At 40.4% G+C, this 15936-nt stretch overlaps 1 protein-coding gene across 1 annotated transcript; it reads left to right on the top strand.

The window, feature by feature from the left end:
* The first annotated feature begins 2009 nt into the window (after positions 1-2009).
* Positions 2010-5734, top strand: LOC137380661 (interleukin-6-like). Its single transcript, XM_068052845.1, has 4 exons — positions 2010-2024; positions 3208-3318; positions 4129-4275; positions 5573-5734. The coding sequence occupies exons 1-4, from the start codon at positions 2010-2012 to the stop codon at positions 5732-5734; spliced, it is 435 nt and encodes a 144-aa protein (XP_067908946.1).
* The last annotated feature ends 10202 nt before the right edge of the window (positions 5735-15936 follow it).

The following is a 15936-nucleotide window of genomic DNA, read 5'->3' as shown; positions in this document are numbered from 1 at the left end:
TTCTGTGGGGCCACCCAGGATCTACTTTCTGTCATACTAACAAGCACCTCATTCCTCTGGCCTTCACAATGCCTGCTTTTCTAACCTGTTGGCCTTTTCCCACTTCCAGGCCTGGACTGCTGGCTGGATCTTCAGTGAAGGCTTCTGTCAAGGAAGGCTTATTTCAGGGAAGGCTTCAGTTGCATGCCAGTGCTGCCAGCCCTTTAAAGATAGAGCCAGCACATCCATCAGCATCAGCTGCCGCCTCAATGCCCGCTTCCATCCCCTAAATAGTTGCCACTCACCTGTCCCCCACCCCCTGCCTCGCATGCCGGCTGTTAATTGGGCAGCCAGTAAGAGATAGCGGTGCAATTGGGGATTGGGTCGGGAGCACCCGTGCCACCCGCTTCCAGCCTGGCTGCCACTCCTTGGTTCCGCACGTAAATCCCAGCCCAGGAGGTGGTGCCAATAACATAAAGGATGTGATCAGTCAGAATACATTTGCTTTCTTTTTGAGAGGGAATGAGAGAGGGAGAGGAGAAAAGGGGATGTGAGAAAGGAAGATAGAATGAGATGAGTCAGGGAGATGGGTTTCATTCAGCACATTGTTAAAATATTTGTAATTTTTAGTTTATTTGCAAATCATGTTTTTTTTAAAATGTGGTAAGCTCACTCACTAATTTCATATTCATTTGCTTGGCTCTGCTATATTTTCTCTCATTTTCAGTCAAATGACAACATTTATGAATTTGCAGTTATTTTTTTTTTTAAATGACACTCTCCCCCTATACTGGGGATTCCTCTTGAGGAAGTTAAAAATACGCGGATTTCAAAACAAGTTTCTGGGGTTTCCGTTGGGCAATCCAACGAATTACCCTCGGCAATAAATGACCAGATGTGATGATACCAAGGTCTCAGCACTCGACCCCAAGACAGCTCCACACAGACAATCCGGTTGACCGAGCCTGCGACCCTCAACATGCCCTCGCCGCACTGTTAGTACGAACTCTCCTCTCTGAGCTCTGTCGCTACTCCTTGTCTCTGGGGGAAACCGCTCCTGACAGCCCTTCTTGTCTTTCTCTTCCAGATCTCTGCCAGCCTGTCCTACTGTTGTCACTGTGGGTGACAGCCGCCTTGATGTCTCCAGCTGCCGTCACCCAGCTCCCTGAATCTTCGGGAGAGTCTGAGGACTTTTCGGAACCAAGCGCCGATTTGGGGGGTTTGAATTTTGAACCTTTGGCTCTTTTCATCCGGAGTGTTGCTGTCGAACTGCGCAACCGGCAGGTGAGTCTGGACATCAAACTAGACGGGATGCCGTGTGATAAGATGTTGTAGGAATGAATGCAAGCATTTTCTTAATATTTAAATAAACCTGCAATCAGCCCTCTCGTAGAAGAAATGATTGATATTATCTGATTAGATGATGTTAAATTCCCGAATAGGACCTTTCTTTCAGATGAACCCCCAGCCGCTTTTTTGTAGTGATTCTATTGTAATAATATATTTGGGTGTTGTTTTCCAGTTATGCGACTTTTTTTCCTTCTGTGATGGGCGTATGAGTTCACTACAGATGTACAACATGCAATTGCCACAACTTCAGAAGAGAGACAGATGTTTCAGGAGGGGCTTCCAAAAGGTGAGATAGTTCCACTTAATTTCGAAATTCGCGCCTTCTGAAAGTTGGCAAAAAATCATTTTCCTTCACCTGGTAATTTTCAGTGCAATAATGCAATATCACTGAAGTAATTTTCTGTAGGTATCCCTTTATATATATATATATATAGTATATCAGTAACTGAGCATTTCCAGTGATCTAATTTACTGCAGGAGCAAAATTCAGGCAAATGACAGCAGTTATCCGAACCCTCTGAATAGAGTACTGCCTTGAGATTACTTTTGAGCCTTTTTAATGATACCAGTAAATTACTGATGGTGTTGTCAGTTGATGAATATATGATTTTGTATACACAAGATGGCAGAATTGTGTGTTAGACTGCAGAAGTTCATTGTACAAAGTCTGCAACTACATCATGGGAGTTGAGTGGGTAATGTTGACATCTAATAGAAATTAGTAATTGTACATCTGCAAGCACATTCTGACTGTATAACGCATTACTTCCTACGTTTTTGTTACGCTTTAGTGTCAACCTTTCCCTATGTAAATTTTTATGCTTTCATTTATAATTGAAATTGCTTATGTAAACTTGTCCTACTGTAAGTACACTGTCTTGCCAGTGCTGATATTGCAGCACTTAGGTTTTATGGCCCCAGCCCCTCAGCTTGTATTACAGAGAAACTCCCAAGTTTCAACCAACCAACACTACATTTTTGCTTCTTGATAAAGGCAGAATATATAACTTTAAAATGCAGGCTGAATTTTGTCCAATTATCCCTCCCTCTATAACCCTACTTCAGCCAAATACTACACTCGATTTTACCTCTCAGGTGGCCGAATGATGGAGCACGCCAGCAGCGTACCCATTCCAGCAGTGCAGAGGCAGTAGTGGATTTGAGGCCTGTCCCTCAGTTTGATTGAACTTGCAAGCCTCATGTGCCAAGCAAACATCTTGATGTAGCCTGCCAAATTCAGGCTGCTGCGACATCAGGTGGTCCAGAGGCCACCCAGTTAGCAGTAAGATAGGTCTGGGGAGGGGCTGTGATCATTGTTTGGGGGGCAATGTCTGGGGCAGGAGTGGACCAGATTATTTTGGTGGGGCTCAGTGGAGCATGCCCGATCCTCCCATCATCACAAAAATAATTTAAAACTTACCCCTTCAGCGCTATTGCCAGGCAAACTGGTTGGAGAATGCACAGCACACACTCCAACCAGTTCTGTCTTAAAGTGGCAACTGGGGTCCTATATACCTTAAAGCAGACTGTGTGACAGATGTGTGATAGTTTGTACACTGAACAGTTAACAATTGTAGCATTGTTTATTATAAAATGATTAATCATCGATCACCAAGAAAAAATGGTACGTTTTGTAATCTTGTGCTGCAGTCAGAACGTATAAGAAAATATCAGGCATGCTGCCAGCCATTTCATTCATAACATGCCTTTATGGATTGGTTATCTTACAAGCACTGCACTGTACCATTTCACTGAATCACAAGCAAAAAATCTATCCAGAGTAAAATGAATTCAATACATTCAAAAAAAGATTGCCCGAGTTAAACAATGTCTGTTTAACTAAATCTTGAGTTATTTGAAAATATGTTAATTTTTCAGGTAAGACACTGGCAATCTTCTTGCTATAAATTTGAGCTAGCTGTGTGGAAGCATGTACTAAGTTATGGGAAATCTCCTTTCTGTTGCATCTTGCCACAATTTTTGCCCTCAGTAAGCACCAAGGCAATATTTGATCTGTCCTTGCTACAAGTTGAAATCAACTGTATCCTATTATATCACCTGATTTACAAAAAAGATATTTTCTATCTTACTGTGGCATAAACTTTACCTACCATTAAAACTGTGTTTCTGTCTTTCTAAATATTCTTTAAAAAATAGAAAATGCTGGAAATATTCAGTGGATCAGGCAGCATCTGTGGAGAGAGAAACAGAGTTAAGCTTTCAGGTCAACGACCTCTCACCTTGGCTAGGGATTTAATGTATAGGGATAAGTCATTAACAGTCTGACTAAATATTTTTGCCACATCCTATAAGATAGTAATTATTTTTGAGTGCCAATATTTCTTGAATATGTTTCTGGAATGGATAAGCCTAAAAAAAGGTTATCTGGCCACTATCTTGTTGTTTGTGGGTCGTCTGTGCACAAATTGCCTGCTGCATTTCCCTATATTACAACAATATCTACACTTCAAAAATATTTAATTGGCTGTCAATGTTTTGGGATGTCCTGAGGTTGCGAAAGGCACTATAGAAATGGAATATCTTTGTTTCTTTTTGAATTTTCAAAATAAATTCTCTATATTTGACCTTGCTGCAGCCAGCAGTACAGTTTGTTTGGTTCCATCATGTAGAAATTTACTGGATCAGTAGCATAGTAGAGATTTTTCTTCAATGATAGCACTTTCTTACATATATTTGCCTCAAATTTGAATTTACAGATTTCATCATGGATACCAGATGATAATACTTGCATCTTTAATGATGTTCAATAACTTTAGAAGTTTTTTTTCTTTTTTGTAGAAAACGTGTTTGGCAAAGATTGTCCAGGCCCTTCATGAATACAAAAAGCATCTATTATTTGTGAATCAATGGATTCAGAGTGAAAAGCAGCAAGTGGATTTATTGCTGGTCAGCCTGAAAAATCTGGCTGATTTACTTGTACTCCAGGTAATCACTGTTTAGAATGTATGCTCTATAACATAGCAATAACACGTCAGAACATCAGGAAGGTAGCTGTAACTCAATGGATCAAGACAAAAGCACATTTTTGCAGCCGATTAATTTAGTCATTGTAGCCAACATTCACTTAAGAATTCTAACCACTAAAGAGGGATTAACAGACAAGAATACAAAAGATTCTCAGTTAATCCTGTTTCAAATTACATATGACCAAATATATACTGGAGTTAAAAGCTCCAATAGTGCAAAGGAGACTGGAAATATATACTAGAAGATGCTCCTTAGTTTTGAAAAGCTTTATAGAGTTTAACTTGGCCATGCAGTCCAATGAATAGACATTACAAAGGAGATAGAAGCAAAAGGGCTAAGTTCAGCGCTCACAGGAAGTGCTGCCTGAAAAAAACGTGGAACTGCGGTGCCCGCTTCTCTATGAATTCATTTAAATGGTCAGAAAAGCAGGCACTGCGGGACAACGAATTTCCAGCCAATGCTCCCTGCAAAGGTCGTTTCCTGCCAAGAGCACTCAATCACAGAATTAGCCCTCAAGTCTCAATTGTGGGGAAAGAGGATGTCTCTGAGAAAAGTAAATCCTTTAAACTAGAAAGCTTGCTTAACTAATTTTGTTTTTGTAACGTAAGTGAAAATAGTTTCTACTCTATTGGCTGATTTACTAAATACTAGTCCCCACTGAAACATATAGGCAAGCAATTGAGAAATAATTTTTACATAGACAATAGATTTCCAACTAGTCTTGTTTATTGTTTTAGTCATAGCTAGCACTAATTTGGGATATTGGCTTAAATTAGGTAGTGAATTCCTCAGATTTGCTCTCAGGTTTTTCAGAGATCAGCAATTTAAGGCTCAGCCTGCGGCAAAAGGCCAACCTGTACTGCAGACATTACACTGTAATTTACAACAAATGTACTGTCCTTAGTAATAACCTTTGACTGTGTGCTCTCATCTGTAAATATTAATATGCATTCATAGTTAATCAAGCCAACACCTTGCAGTGACATTGCCAAGGGCCTATTATAGGATGGGCTAAGCATTGGGACACTCCTTCACTATGTTAACAAGCTTCGGAAATCATTCTATAAAGCAACTAACTTGAGGTGGTGAGAGCCAGATTTAGAGTCAGTAATTTCCTTCAGGTCTCAGCTTATCATTAATATAGTGTCTGTGAGTCTTTGGTGCCTGAGTGATAGTGTTTTATTTTGTTGCACCATATTCTTAGACTAGTATGAAAACTGTATGACTGAATGCTGTTTTGTTCTCTGTTTTCTAGAGCAAGATTCAAGAAAGTATTACACACCAGCACAAGGAGGCTTTTATTCCAGACAAGCCTTCTATAAGTGCCTGGGATAAGCAATTGAAAATTCACGTGATTCTTAGAAACTTTGCTCTCTTCATGGAGAATACTGTTCGAGCCATTCGATTTATGAATTGAATCCCTACAGCTGTTTCATTATGACAGCAATAACAACACTGTATGAACGTTCTAGTTCACATGAGTTCCTGGAAGAGATCTGCTTTATTAGTGGATAACAATGTTGTTCTATATTCAGAACCAGCAGTATCGGTTTTAGTTCAGTTCTGTGAGACTGAAAATAGTAATGCACACTTGGTGTTTATACTTTAAATTAATATTTATTTATTTACTGAGACTATGAATCTAGTGTTTTTGAGTCAAAATGCTATTTTGCAGTTTGTTCTTAAATCTACAGAATTAGTGTTCTTCATACTGTGATAAGAACTGCTGCTGGTGTTATCATTACAAATGATGTGATATCCAAAATGAAATATTTAAGTAGCATATGTCTGAATATTTATAATAAATTATTATAGAGTATTTAAATCTTCTGTGATTAAAATGAATAATAAAAATAATTCAAAGGAAACATTTTATGTATTTATTTTTATATATGACACTGTGGGAACAACTCCTGCATACAAAGGATCAAATCAAACAGAATAAAAGAGATATTTTGACTATTCCTCTCACCTGTCGGCCATTCATTTTCCTTTTACACTCCTTGTATACAAGGAGAATATAAAGTGACATCAAGAATATAAAATGTTGGTGAGAAAGTTTCTGTAAATCATTCTATTCAGAAACATACTTTGCCAGTGATTTGATGGTACAATAGGTTAGACACTGGGTCCATTGCAAACCAGACTAAAGGAATACAAATATCCTCTCCCCCTGCTGCTGCAGTGGTCAATTTTGATGCTCCAAATCTAGTTGTAGCTTGCATGAGCCCATGGCACAAAGTTGCCCATAATTCAGGATACAGTGACACTAAATTGGCAATTTTACACAGAATCTATAAGGAATGCTAATGTGGATTTTTTTTAAATCATCCTGGTTCTGAGGTTCAGGTTCTGCTGGGGTAGAATTATGTATCGGAGCTGAGAGGACTTGATGCTGGCATTGGTGTCTAATAAAGATGAGTTCTGTTTATTTCTAGCTATAAATTATTTTTTTTATAATAAACGCAAAAAACTCACTCAAGCAAACAAGAAACTTAGAAAGCAGTGTCTTTATATATTTTGGACTTTGTTATGGCTGTAATAAAGATAAAATAGTAAGTTAGTTAAATTAAAAAATAACTTTTGCCCTGTGAACTTACACCCTTCCTTTATGAAATTGTGATTGTGCAAACATATTAGCAGGAAAACCATAATGGGCTGTACTTTGCAGTAGAAGTAACAATGAGGCTAACAGTGCTTACCATTGTGTGGAACTCAGACAGCAACTTCCAGTGATCACACTTGCGCAGTTAAATGTGGAAATCCAAAAGTTGTTGTCCAAGATGCCCTCCTCCTCCAAAAGCTGAAGAATAACACTATATAGTTGATAGACTCATCGTCGAAATACATGGAGCAGTGTGAGGTTGCAGTACTTACCTTTATATATGATATAAACTCGCCATTAAACTGTCCATTTCAGTGTAACTACTCTTTTAACAGAATGGTAAGTCTTAACTACTGCCAAGCAACCTCCCTGGCACTGAAAATTATCTTTTACGAATGTGGAATGTGGAGTCTAATTCCTTCAGATTCTATTGTTGTTCTTTACTTTTTAACTTTTCCTGTCTGTCTCTTTTATGTCTTGTTCTTAATCCAATCTTTGAAGGAAGGAAGGAAGGAAGGAAGACCCCGGGTGGCCCCATGGTTCAGCAATGCCTCCCTGCAGGCTCTCCTCCAGACCCCATGGACAGAAGGTGAAAACTGGCGCAACTCACCAAGCAAGCCTGGTTGAAGATTGCAGAGGAAGTCAATAGCCATGGGTTCTCACCCAGAATGTGGATCCAGTGCCGCAAGCACGTCAATGACCTTATTTGTTCTGCCAAGATGTGTACATACCTCTTTTCCCTTAGGGGCTTGCATGTGGAATGCGAGCGGGTGAGTTTGGTAGAGAGGGAGTGACCACCCAGTTGGTGGCAATGGGGTCCGGCAGCAGCAGATCCTGTCAGAGGCATGATTGCATTTCAGTGAGAGGCACCTGTCTGTGATTGCTGACCCCCAAAAGGTCCTTTAAGAGTGGCCCCATGCAGAAGGCATTTGTTTGCTCCAATCAGTCGACCGATTCCTGCCAAGTGGAAGTGGTTCCCACTTCTGGTCTCAATATAGGGACCTGCGGCCTAGGTACAAAATTAGGCCTTGAATTCAATGTCAAATCAGGGGAAAAAAGTGAATTAAAGAGAGGGAAAGAAAGATTGGATTAAGAACAAGACGTAAAAGAGACAGAAAGGAAAAGTTAATCAGTAATTATTTACTTTTTTAATTTTTTTAATTCTCCAACAATAAAATCTGAAGGAATTAGACTCCACATTCCACATTCGTAAAAACTAATTTTCAGGGGCAGAGAGGTTGTTTGGCCTGTGTAAGAAATTTAAGATGACTATGTAGCTACACTTGAGATTCACAGGTGAATACAGTATCAAACTGTGAAATCTCACATTTCTTGTGCCATTTAATGAAGGATCAATGTATTGGCACTACATCTCCTTCCTTTTTTGCTGCCTTTTGGGACTTCAGTTATACCCTGTCTCCCTCAAGGGACTCATTGCGAGGGACCATGCTGCATGAGGTCGACACTTCACCCTTGCCGCTGCACGAAGTGCAACTGGGGCCAGGGCACTAGAATGGTAAATGAAAATGGCGACAGCAGGACGGTAGAAAGGTAAGGCTTTATTGGTATGGATCCAACAGGTAATAAATGTCATATGAAACATTTGTGTCTTCGTGCATCCTGAACCTTCCTTGTGCATATCTCATTGAGCCTTGCCTGGTGGTCCCTGGGGTCCTTCATCAAGCATCACCTGGTCAGCAACCTCCTCCACATCCTCATCACTGGAGGAGGCATTGCTATCCTCATTGTCCAGCAGCTCCCCCCCTGTGCAGCGCCAGGTTGTGCAGTGCACAGCAATGCATAGCAGATCACCACGGTACAGGAGATCCTCGCTCGGCATACTGAAGGGCTCCACCAAATCAATCAAAGCAACTGAATGGCATCTTCAGAAGCTTGATGGCCTGCTCAATGGTTGCTTGGTCTGTACCTCTTCTCTGCATCTGTATGTGGGTTCCTCACAGGCATTAGTAACCATATCCTCAGTGGGTAACCCTTGTCTCCAAGTATCCATTCTTGAAAGGGTGCGGGGGGGCTGGAAAAGCTCTAGCACTTGGGGCAATCGAACTATAAATACATTGTGGCTGCTTCCCAGGAACCGTGGACACATCTGAAGGATCCGCCTGTGGTGGCCATAGACCAGTTGGACATTGATAGAATGGAAGCCCTCCCTGTTGATGAAGGCTGACCTGTAGGAGGCTTAATGGCCACTTGCGTGCAGTCGATCACACCCTGCACCTGGGGAATTGCAGAGATGGCCCCGACCCCAATGGTTGCCCATTGGCTGCAGAAACATACATACTCGCTGGCTCTCTTGAACAAGGCATCGGTCACCACCTTGATGTGTTGATGAGCCATAGACTTGGAGATCCCACACACATCACCAGTGGATCCCTAGAAAGATCCGCAGGCAAAGAAGTTCAGTGCCACGGTGACCTTCAGCGCCACTGGCATTGGGTGACCACAACCTCCCATGGGGCTTAGCTTGTTCTCCAGCATGGCACACAGCTCAGTGACAGCCTCCTTGGAGAGTCGCAGTCTTCGAAGACACTGCCATTTGAACATATGTAGATAGCTGAGCCTTGGACTGAAGACTTTCTCTGAAGGGTAGCCTCTTCTGTGCACAGGAGGCTGGTTGCATGCCCCTCTGCGCCCTTCTCCTGTGTCCCCTCCCTGAGGCAGGCCCTCTTGTTGGCCCTGAGCTTGCTGATTTCCTGTTGCCTGTGGCTGGAGCACCCTCCCTCTCTGCTGCTCCTCCTTACCTGGGGCCCTAAAGTTTGGGTGAATGAGGCTTCTCTCAGTTTCCAAGTCCTGTTATGCAAACACCTCCTCCCACATCATTTCCCCTGGCCATTTCTTGTGCTCAAGTGCCAATGCTCAGATGGCGGCACATCCCCACAATGCTGGCATCTTCCTCCCCCCCCCCCGCCTTCTTTTTCCATGCCCGTACTTCTCCACCCTCCTGACATGCCATGGTGACTCTCTTGCTGGCTGCAGATGAAGCCAGCACTGAGCTCTTGCTTGCTCGCCACCGCATTTTACAGGGCGAGGCTCTGAAGCCCCTTGGCTTCATGTTGGCTGCCATCAGGAATATCTGGCAACGATGTGAAGATGTCAGACTTCCACTCTGATGTCTTCCGTCCCGATATTCCATGCCACTCCCCCACCTCTCAGCCCATCTGCAAAGGACCTGGAAAATTCCGGCCCAATAATCTAACTGACACCTTCTAGTTCAGACTCTGCACTGCTCACTAATGATTGTTCAATCTGATTAGTTAAGGAGATACACAATTGTCTGCCTTGTTCACACAATTCCCAGATGCTCTATAGAGGATGCTGTGCTTTTTGGATGATGGGCTAAGAAGAATTTCCAGTGCAAAAGCCTGACATCGTTCATTCACCGCTGACCATAAAATACAGCCTAATGAATTTACTAAAAAAAAACTAATTTACATAGGGATATTATCTCACTTGCCAAACTTTCCTTTATCTCTCATAAAGGTTTATGTTTGCATGTTTTTTAGGCATTATGCTATTAGAGATAACATAATAAATACATTATACCAATTGGGTCTAACTTGAATAATCAAATAGGAATAATAGTATAAAGACTTTCCATAAAATGCAAAAATATATATATTATTTTAATCGTTTGTGGGATGTGGGTGTCGCTGGCTAGGCCAGCATTTATTGCCCATCTCTAATTGCCCCTGAACTGAGTGGCTTGCTAGGCCATTTCAGAGGGCATTTTAAGAGTCAACCACATTGCTGTGGGTTTGGAGCCACGTGTAGGCCAGACCAGGTAAGGACAGCAGATTTCCTTCCCTGAAGGACATTAGTGAACCAGATGGGTTTTTACAACAATCAACAATGGTTTCATGGCCATCATTAGACTAGCCGTTTTTTTAAATGTCCTATCTTTAGGAATAATTAAGGATATATTAGCAATGCTAGAAGGAAAGACATTGTAATTAAACTGAATATTCTACTTTCATTTGAAATTTTCAATAAATTATTTTAACTTGTGTTTTATTATTTGGTAATATTTCTGTTCGTTGAGGATACAAGTGCTGAGGAATGAATGATTTTTCAACTTTTTGCAACCTGTTTCAGCATCATGTGCTCTCAGATCAGGTATAGTATGGTCAGGTACTAAATAAAGCTCCAAGAAGGTGATTTATCACCCAAGTTTAGAAGAGTAACTCCCACTTAGTTCCCTTCCCTTTCTCACATTGGCAGTTCTTGTAGCCTTTAAATCAGATTGCCACTCTAGTGTCAATTAATGTTGAAATCTCTACAGTTTTGTGCTCTGCATTCATATAAAGTAAGAGAAAAGAAAGACTTGCATTTATTTAGCACCTTTCACAATGTCAGGGTATCCCAAAGAGCGATACAGCCAATAAAATACTTTTGAAGTGTAGTCACTGTTGTAATGTAGGAAACATGGCAACCAATTGTGCACAGCAATGTCCCACAAACAGCACTGTGATTATGAATAGATAACCTGCTTTAGTGATATTGGATGAGGGATAAATATTAGGGAGGGTACTGCTCTTCTTCAAAATAGCAGTAAGGGATCTTTTACATCTACTGGGGAGGGTAGATACAGTCTCAGTGCAATGTCTCATCCAAAAGACTGATCTCAGACGTGCAGCACTCCCTCAGCCTAGATTATGTACTCAAGTCGCTGGAGTGGGAAATGAATTCAGAAACTTCTGAACTCAGAACTGACACCATTGAAGCTGCTCAAGCTTATTTAACACAGCATATTATATACTCTGTAGCTGGCTGTGCTATATCTGACTTGACATACTTAATGCTGGCACTGGTGTCTGAAATAATAAAATGTTCCAATTTTGGTGATGTTGATTCAGGAAGAAATGTCAATACCATCAGAACTTCCTACTTTTCTTCAAAGTTTGCCATTGGGTCTTTAACTTCTCCCTGAAGAGGTAAATAGGACCTTTGTTTCATAACCCATCTGACAGCTGGCAGTCCCTACAATCAGGTGCTGTGTTTGGCCCATGAAATTCATGCAATTGCTCAGGGCTTCAAGTCAGTCCAATGCCCTAAGCGGATCCAATTATAAATTCTGGCTGACAATCTCTCTTAAAGATAATATCACAGGACAGTCAGCATAAACAAGGCAAATCACATTACGCAGAAAACCAAATATCTCAGATAATGATCAGTAAGAGAGAATTTAAAATGAACATGATAAGTCAGAGTAAAAGCAAAATACTGCGGATGCTGGAAATCTGAAACAAAAACAAGAAATGCTGGATTGCAGAGCTTGTTTCATTCACTCAAGACTCACTATATCTTATATTTTCATATTAATCCTATGTTCATTTGTAGTTATGAAATTTCTCTTCCATTTGAACTATAATAAGCCAATTTCATAACTTTTACAAGCAGTCCATCACAGTGCAAAAATCAAAGTTTGAAAAGAAAAGGAATGATGAATCATAAAATTTGGTAATGGCATCACTTTTTTCTTTTTTCGATACAGCTTCGTGAAGTTCCTAAGAAATAAATATTTTAATGTTAGCTATTTTCATATTAAATATGATTTGGCTCTAAATGATTACCATTATTTACTTGTGTAAAATTGTAGTTTGAATGATCAACTGAAAAAAACCTGAAAATATTCCCCCCTTTCAGTATCAATTATTTTTAATCCATTTGATTTTACCTGTTAATGTGTGCTAATTTGCATAGGGTAGAGAGATTCATATGTGGATGGCAATGATTAAATATGTCAGTACTTCAGTCTGACTACAGAAGTATTTTTAAATAAGAAAATTAAAGCATGCTTTTCGGATTCAAGTCAATCCAGTTATCAGGATGAATTGCATACTGTTGGCTTAAACTTGTCAGATTTAAATCCTTTCTGACAATCCTTGCCTTGGTATGTGTTTCCCCTGGTAATTCCCCTGTGCAAAATGTTATGACTGACCGCTCCAGTCAAAGCCCCCAATCAAAATATACAATTCTGATTGTGGTGGGAAACGCACTGTTAATTCAATCCCGTTGCTCCACAGTTCGCCTAACATATCATTAAAAACTTTCCAAATTAAAGAAAGAGCCAGACAAATTGTACCATCTATTAACCCCTGAATGAAGCTAACCAAACCAGGTGTCTTTAAATCAACAAATTAACTCTTTAATTAGAAGAACTAAATTCTTAAACACAATGAAGATATAAACGACATTTAAAATAGAAAAAATTAGAGCCCTTGCAAATTTACAGTCCAACGTTGCTTGAAGTCCTCAGTTGTCCGATGCAGAAAAAAGGTTCTTCCACTGTAGAACAGTCTGTAGTCTAACTCCAGCATTAGGTGATGCTTTCCTTCTTCAGTGAATTTCAACAATTAATGACTTGCAAACACTTTCAATAGAATCAAACTGACGTTAGAGTTTTTGAGGGGTAAACGATTGTCACAGTCTGACTTCCCTTCCTTAAAATTACCAGAGATCTCTGTTTTTGGTTTGGCTTTTTTAGAATTTTGAGAGATAATAATTAAACAGACTAAAATCCTATTCCTTCAGTTTAAATGGTTGAGAGCTCTTTTTCTAGGTGCTAAACACCACAGGTGTCTGTCTGTGTCCTCTGTGTCTGTGTTCTGTTAGAACAAACTGTCTTCAACTAAAAAGCCAGTTCAAAATTGAATTGTAACAAATATATCACTTGATACTCACTCCCAGTGGCTGTATCTATGGTAACAAGAACGCACCCTTTGAATCACAGTCTCCAAATGGTTGTCTCTAAGGCAATGAAAATGCATCTTCCTATAACTCCTGAGACATGCTGGTTCTTAAAGTAAGGCTGATCCTTTGCAAGTCTTAAAGGCAAACCTCATATTCCCGGAAAAAAAACTACAAGACCATGACAAAAACAAAACAGATTGGTATCAACTGTGGTGTTATTGGTACCTGCTTGATATAATTGTCTAGTAAAATGTAGGGAGTCACACACCAAATCTCCGCAAGTCAAACACCACCCATTGACAGTGCAGCATCCCCTGTGCTACACTGACGTCTCACCCTACAGTCTACATTTAGGTCCTGGAGTATGGCTCAAACCTATTCTCTCTGACCCAATGCTGTCAACCAAGTCGAGTAGCAAATCCTTTGGGCTGCTTCTGGTTTTGCCTTGTGATACTACCAAATTTTATATTGCTCTGTTTCAGCTGTTCTTTCATTTTGCGCATATATAAAGCAATCAAGTATAATTTTGTTGAATAGCAAACATGAAAATCAATAAAACTAGAATCTAAAACCATTAAGGACTGCATTTTCCATCTTTCTAAACTATCAGAATTTTTTTGTTTCAGCTACTGATAAAAGAATATCCTTTCACTTTGCTCAGTACATCAATCCAAGCATTTACCAGTCTTTGAATAAAAATGTTTTCTTATTATCTAAATTTACTGTTCAACTTATTATACAGCACCAGGTGGAACATAAATGTTGGCAACCAGTTTTATGACCATTATTACTAGATTGTTTATTTTCCTGTCAAATGTCAGCATTCTGCTAAGTTCAGCTGTGTCAGGAAGTGCAGAAATGCCACCCTCACCCCTGATAATAATGGAGTTTGTACCATATGAATTGATTATATTACCTGCCATGCTTGCCGCAATATCACTCAGCTCCAGTCTGGAATTACTGGAATCCTGTGTTACCCTTACATTAATAGTGCTATTCATTGTAATGTTAATCTTGTGACGGAAATCGCACCTGCCAAATGGAACATATTAATTTTGTCGTATGGGACACTGCTTGAAACTTTTTTACTGGATATTACAAATAACTTGTTTAAACAAACAGAGCTGAGCGGCTGAAAACATGGTTGCACATTTGCATTCTGAGAGGACAGGGATTGGCTGAGAGACATGAATGGAGAGACAATAGGGGTGCTCCTTGATTCAATTAACAAGATTGGTCTGGGCAATAGTGATGATCAACATCCTTTGACTGTGTAAGAGCCGGAACTCCACCCCCTACCGAGTGTGTTTGGAAAGCTTTGAAATCCAACAACCCTCCAAGAAGCTGCTGTGTCAATGCAGAGATGGTCACATGACCTACCTGCTGGCCAGACTGGGGCTTTTTGAATTGTGCCTCACACAGAAAGGAAAAAGACTGCAACTGGACTGGCAGAAGAAAAGTCTTTCTCTCTGTTTCTCTTGCCAGCAAAGTCCCAGGGAACCCATGGGGGCAGCTTAGACTTCAAGACTACAGACGAAGCTCTCTTTGGCCTTTTGGTACCAGAGAAACAGGTCTGGAATTCTGAATGTGGCCCCAGCAAGGACTCCCAGATCTTAACTTCAATCAAGGACATTACATCAAGGACACAAAGGACAGTACCATTTATTGCCTACTCTACTTTAACCCACCCCCCCAATTCTTTCTTCCCTCTGTATCTATTTGCATGTGTGCCTTTCGTATGCATGCAAGCATGGTTGTGTCGCATATTTTAGTAATTTTAACCGGGTTAGAGTGATAAGTCTAATAAACTTGCATCTTTCTTGTTAAAACCTAAGAAAACCTATTTGATTGGTTCATTTGCAATTGTAATGAGAGTGCAGTGAGCAAGGGCTCACTGATGTGGTAAGCTAAAATCACTGTGTATTAAAAGATAAACCCTGTTACATCCAAACCAGAGAAGGGGCGAAAGGGGAGCCTGAGACCCCTTCCTCACCTGGTCGTAACAATCACCATAAATTTGCAACCTGTGCACTTACTTTAAAGACTCTTGTGACCTCCTGCTCCTGTTTTATGCTCCCAGATGTCACTTGACAACACATCTTACTGTGAGCTTTTTCTCTGTTGCTGCTTTACTGTATCTATCTTTTCATGATATCATCCTTTTCACTGTTAGCACCCTGTGCACAGTGTAATCCAATCGTTTACCTAGTAATGCCATGTATCCATCCAATGCCTGTTGGTTCTCGAAGGACATTCTTTTCTTCGTGTCTGATAGACAGCACCTTAATATATAGTCATAGAGTTAT

The sequence above is a fragment of the Heterodontus francisci genome, chromosome 2, assembly GCF_036365525.1.
Source record: "Heterodontus francisci isolate sHetFra1 chromosome 2, sHetFra1.hap1, whole genome shotgun sequence".
NCBI lineage: Eukaryota > Metazoa > Chordata > Chondrichthyes > Heterodontiformes > Heterodontidae > Heterodontus > Heterodontus francisci.
The sequence above is the reverse complement of the archived record's forward strand: the minus strand, read 5'-3'. Positions and strand labels throughout refer to the sequence as shown.